The 5,922-nt window shown below is 39.1% G+C and overlaps 1 protein-coding gene across 1 annotated transcript; it reads right to left on the reverse strand.

Moving 5' to 3' along the window:
* Nucleotides 1-2,180: 2,180 nt before the first annotated feature.
* rps16 (ribosomal protein S16) lies at nucleotides 2,181-4,913 on the reverse strand. Its single transcript, XM_056367009.1, has 6 exons — nucleotides 4,830-4,913; nucleotides 4,689-4,740; nucleotides 4,018-4,119; nucleotides 3,497-3,593; nucleotides 3,338-3,385; nucleotides 2,181-2,366 (listed from the first exon to the last, which is right to left on the reverse strand). Exons 2-6 carry the CDS (start codon nucleotides 4,734-4,736, stop codon nucleotides 2,221-2,223), a joined length of 441 nt encoding a protein of 146 aa, XP_056222984.1. The 5' UTR covers nucleotides 4,737-4,740; nucleotides 4,830-4,913; the 3' UTR covers nucleotides 2,181-2,220.
* Nucleotides 4,914-5,922: the final 1,009 nt, after the last annotated feature.

Raw genomic sequence — 5,922 nt, forward strand, 5'->3', positions numbered from 1 at the left:
AAACAGCAGTAAACAACAGTAGCGGTGGGGAGTGGGCTTCCCTGCTGTGTTGATTATTGGAGGGCTGTAAACAGGCCTGATCCCCCCCCAGGAGCTCACCGAGCGGGAACGGCTGCTGCTGGCTGCCCCACAGAGAGGCCAACAACATCTGGGCCTCAGCTCAGCTCACCTCATCACGCCCCTGTTGTTGTGGTGGAGTGGTGTGTTTGTGCATCAGCGCTGTTAGGGAAAAACAGTAACAAGGAATCAGCAGAAAATGAGGAAAAGAAAGCTGCAGTACGATTTAAGACTGCGAACCCGGACGCAATCGAGCCCCTGGAGGGAACAGGCTATTTTTGTGTTGAGAGTTGATAAGTGTAAATTGTCTGTGCTATAAGACAAGATATTCTTATCGGGGTTGCAAAGGCTGAAGAAAAAATACAATGAATGCAACAAACAGAATAATGAAATGTGAAATTCTGGCACAGTGAGTGAAAAAGCATCCATCAAACCAGCAGCGGAGCGTGCTGCCTGGTTACCATATCTGATTTTGAATAACAAAGCCAACAACAGTCAACATGTGCATCAGTGTTTGTCTATCCAATATGTTGTTTGCAGATATTTTGAGGCGAATTCAGCTCTTGTAGCCTACTGTGAAATTATTCATCCAAGCCAGTAGATTTAAATGCCTTGCTCAGGGGCATTTTGGCAAAAATGGACACGAGTGAGGAATTGCAGTCCGGTGTATTCATTAATCATATAAATGTGTTGACTATGAGACTCGTTGTGAAATGGCAACAAGCCAGTGGAACATTTTCTAATGGCTGCTAGTGAGGGAATATTGTTCTTTTGTATTGGTTTTTCACCGCTGTCTTGTGGCTCCCTCTGCTGGTGGACTGTGGCAATGACTTGCCTTCATGAAAGCAGCTGCTTGTAAAAGTGTAAAAAGCTGTTTCATCAACAGTAAAAAACAGGCATTAAATAAAAGGTAAAAAGGTTTAAATAATATAATGAATGACAGCTGAGTTTCTTCTGGCTGCTTCAGTGTCTCACTGTCACGGCTCACGGAGACGCTCAGTGCCATCATTACCGTGATTAGTAACACCTGTGCTGTGACAAATCAAAATGTCCCCTGTGAAAAAGAGCTGTATCTGTTTTAAACACCTGTCCTTCTCTTTAAAAAAAAAAATCACTAAACTGCCAAAAATACAAACACAAAAAATGTATTATAACAAACACTTAAATCTAAACACGTCTTTCAATGTGACACAGAATATGATTCATTTTCTGTTTTATTTAGTTTATTTATTTATCCTTTAGTATCTTATTTAGGTTGTCAAGCCTGATTGGTTTTCTAATGTTAATGTGTTTGTGTTCATTATTTATTTGTTTTTTTTTTAGTGTGACTTAATGTGTTAAGTCTGATGTGTTTATTGTTTTTGTCTTCTGGTTATTTGTCATGTTTTTGTTCAATAAAAAGAGGTGGATGCAAAGAAAATGTAGCATGAAGTTTAAAAAAATTAAAAAATAAAGTGGAACAATTAGTAGTTGTTTTGCTAAATGTGCAGTTTGTTAGTGATGTACACAACTGATAAATATCAGTATATCAGCAGCATACACTGTATTATTATAACTGCTGTGACTGAATTCTTGCTAGGTGCGACCGTCTGTCTATTTCAGGCGGCCATGTGCAAAACTTATTATTCATCTCCTACATGTAATTTATTTGTCCTGATCCAATAGTCAAGAGGTCAAGTTCAGTTAAACAGCTACCTTGGCCTTGTTCCAGCGCCCAGTTTTGACAGCTTGCCTTTTAAATATTTCTTTTCACTTTGCTAATAATTAGGAGTTATAAAAACATAGCTGAGTCACCCAAAAATGCATTTGGCGGACAGTAACTGACAACCGCAATGAAGTAAGTGTTATATGTGGACATTATAATTTACTTCATTGTAAAAGCCAGTGCTTGTTTCTGATGATTCCTAACACCATGCAAGAGAAATATGTAGTTTTCTGTCAACTGCACGTCTTTGTTGAGCTTCGTGACTAAGAAAAATAACTCCCAAATATATTGCACTTGTTCAATCCAGCAATTTCAACTCAACATGCAAACACCCCTGCCTGTTCAAACACTATGACAGAGGTTGCAAGCAAATCTTCTGTACAGTTATATCAATTAAAAAACGACAAATGAAATGAAATCCTTTGTTCGTCCAATTTATTATGAAAATTTGAGGCGAATTAACGGTAGGACTTCTGGTAGCGGGCACGAGCTCCGGGTCCACCAAACTTCTTGGACTCGCAGCGACGTGGATCAGCAACCAGTAGAGTCCTGTCGTACTGGATCAGGATATCCTTGATCTCCTTCTTAGAGGCCTCATCCACATCTGCAAGAAGATGACAACACAGGTTATTCTACATGTCTGTCTGTAGTGTTGCTTCATTCTATATACTTGAGACCATAAAAAATATGGCATGTGTATAATGTATATAAATCAACTTTTATCAAGCTCTCTGCCTAAAAACTGGTTGAAATTCACCACAGAATTTGAATATGCTTCAGTCGGTCCCTGATCCTCTCGTTTGTTTTCAATTATACTGTTTAAATAAGCTTCACAGTCAATGTGAGGAGCAAGGAAGTATCATAGGACTGATTTAAACTTATTGAGATCATCCCCGGACTGTATCTTTCATATCAACTCTGCAAGTCACCATTTTACATAAGATTACATTGTATGCTGCTGACAGCTACTCTGACACCTTACACCCTGTGCTCAATATTAATGTGTGGACTAGACAGTCACCTTGGGTTCTTAACAAACTTCTCTTAACTAACATCACATTCAGCTCTGCTCACATAATTTGCAGTCAATCAGTAATCTGTGATCACCGCTCCAATTCAATAATACCAGTCAAGTCATCTTTCACAATACAGAAAATTAAAACTAAAGAATCATTAAGCAGAATCCTTAACACAATGTATGTCAGTGACACTGCCAGTTCAGTGCATGAGGATTTATGCCACTAAACATGCAAAGTTTGCACCATCTACAATAGACTACAGTTTTTATGTTGTATTGCCAATGTAAGTCTGCCAGATTTGGCCCTAGTTGCTATTCGTGTCTGTCTTGAGAAGCTTGCACATATCTGGGATGTGCAGCCCCAGTTATTGTGCATGCATCTATCAACCACTTCCCAAAAGACATTTCTAAACTCTGTGACCTTGGACTTCAAAACAGGTCAATCAGATGAAATATTTACAGATGCCTTTTGACAAACCCCTGGATGTAATGCTCCAGCATAAATAATCAAATAACTGTCTACACAGTGATTAGGGTTGTGCCATTGTAATACTTACACTTCTGGTAGTATGCGACGAGGGCTTTAGAGATGGACTGGCGGATAGCTGGAAGACAACAATTTGAAGTATGATTGAAACATCTTAAATCACATACTCATGATTAATAAATATAAAAGAAACAAATTACTTTGAGTAAGAAAAGAAAGGCCTGCTTACCGTAGATCTGTGCGACATGTCCGCCACCCTTCACTCTGACTCTGATGTCAACTCCAGCAAAACGCTCCTTGCCCAGAAGCAGAACCGGCTCCAGAAGCTACAAGGGAACATAATAATGTCAACATTATGCCGAGCAGAATAACAGCAGCTTCAAGTCTATTGAACAACATTAAAGGGTAGAAAATGTATCAAAAGTATGCAGATGTGTCTACTGGCAAATTACAAAAACCCTATTAGCACCACAGCTAAATATCTGCTATCATTTGCAATAAAACCATTCATACACTTGAATGATATAATCTAACATTATTGCCCACAGCAGATTTTTGTGGTGCCAGATGGAGGGGCAGTCACTTTCCACTTTGACACTACTTTAATGTTAAGAAACTATTGGTTACAAGCATCACCCATCTCATCATGCACTGCCTCATTCAATTATAGATGATACATGCACTGCCCTGTCTCTCTCCTCCCTGGCAGACATGTACAACCTGATGTCCATCTTTCTCACGGGGTCTCACCTTGTACTGGAGAGTGGCGGGCTCTACCATTTCCAGGGGTCTGCCATTCACCTTAATCAGACCATTCCCCCTCTTGCAGTGGGCAACGGCTGTTGCGGTTTTCTATGACAGAAACATCATCATTAGATACCATCAGAAATAAGTGCTTTATTATTTCTCTTAATACATCATTCACATATCTTTTACACATATATACGCACTTAAATAAAATCCTAGCATCGCTCTGATTAGCCGGAACTTTCAACTACTGTTGATTGTGACTCGCAGTTTCTATGACCATGTGATGGATTTAAGTCATTTCCCTTTGGTATTACAAAAGAAACGTACGTTTAATTACGTGAAACGACGTGAGCTAACATTTCCACCGTCAGTGTCGAACTTGGTAAACTAAAACGAAACCATTTGTACCAAACCGGATAGCTAGGGAAGCTAAGTTGTAGCGGAAGCAGCAACCATCTTAGAGAGGCTTTTTGAGATCACGTATGACAACATTAACGCTTCACACAAACTTCCAGTACAGTTTAAAGCTATATTGGCTTACATGTGTTAAATTTCAGGGGTGCATCGGTGTCAAACAACGTCCCACCACCACTTCCTTTCAGCTAATGTGCGCTAACAAGGCAGTGTAGTCGCAACAGCACATGTGGATTAAGATCTACATATTTACTTACTTTACGTCCAAAAACCTGGACAGATTGCAGGGGACCTTTAGCTGGCATGTTTCTATAACACACAAGACAAGATAGTTACATAAGAGACCAGGGAATAAGTGCAATTTATTCAATTTTATCGGATCGGGCTGAAGAGCATACCGTCTTCAGCTGGGCTGCCGTACGAAAAGACCGATTGGGGTTTCCGAGCTCGAAATCAGGGGTATTGCACGACACTTCCGACGTGATTGGTGGTAGGGTTTTACGACAGTGATTCTCGCTTTACATCCATTTTAACCCCTAACCATCTGAACTAGCGCTTGTCAATAGAAGAAGTTGAAGGTTGTGTATCTTATTACTAGAAACTACTTCTCGGGCTCTTTTCAGACCGCTGTTGTACTGAAAATTGGTCAACATGCGTCTTTTCCCCAAAAAGATGCACACACTAGTATGCATATGAGTTAGTTTGAACAGTTTATTGTAAAGACTAGAGGTTACCATGCAGTAGTATTACTTACTTTACTTTTGTGCGGCTTATATAGTTTGTATTAATAAAAATAATTTAAAAAAACATTTGATTTTCTCTAAGAATATAAAACAAGTTGGGGAATGATGCAAACAGCCAATATGAGATGAATGTATTAACACAATCTTCTGTACTTGACTGAAGCATGTTCAATTAAAGGTTTTGGACTGTAGTTAATGTGGGTTTCGAATGTAGTTTCTTGGATGTAGCCTTAATGTCCATGCATCAGTGTCAATATCAGTCATACCACCTTATATCAAAAAGTTTAGGCTTCTTTGGGGTTAGAATAAAACACTTTAGTTACAGCTTCCATTAAAATAGTGACTCTATTGCCCTGAAATGTCCAAATCATCTATATGAAACAAAATGTGATCAAACCGTGAAACTGAAAACAGGTTGACTGTGGCTTATTTAGCCAACAGACCTTTGTTTAAGACAGACATTTTAATATGTCATATCTGGATAAACACAGCCACAGGTGTATTTATTAACATTGATGACAGCTGCCTTCCACTTAGGGGAAGTCCTGTGAGGATGAAACAAGTGTTTTCTGTTTTCTTTTTCTGTTTCTTTGTGAAAATGTGGAAACATCTGGAAGTACAGTAGTGAATGGGTTTTTTCTTTTAACTACTGAGAAAGATAGATTGTATGTTCAGAGGAGGAAAAGAAGCTGTCTAAACAATAAAAACCAGAAGAAGCAGCAGCACTGTTCTGCGGCCAACTAAAAGG

The sequence above is a fragment of the Seriola aureovittata genome, chromosome 22 (assembly GCF_021018895.1).
Source record: "Seriola aureovittata isolate HTS-2021-v1 ecotype China chromosome 22, ASM2101889v1, whole genome shotgun sequence".
In the NCBI taxonomy this organism is placed as follows: Eukaryota; Metazoa; Chordata; class Actinopteri; order Carangiformes; family Carangidae; genus Seriola; species Seriola aureovittata.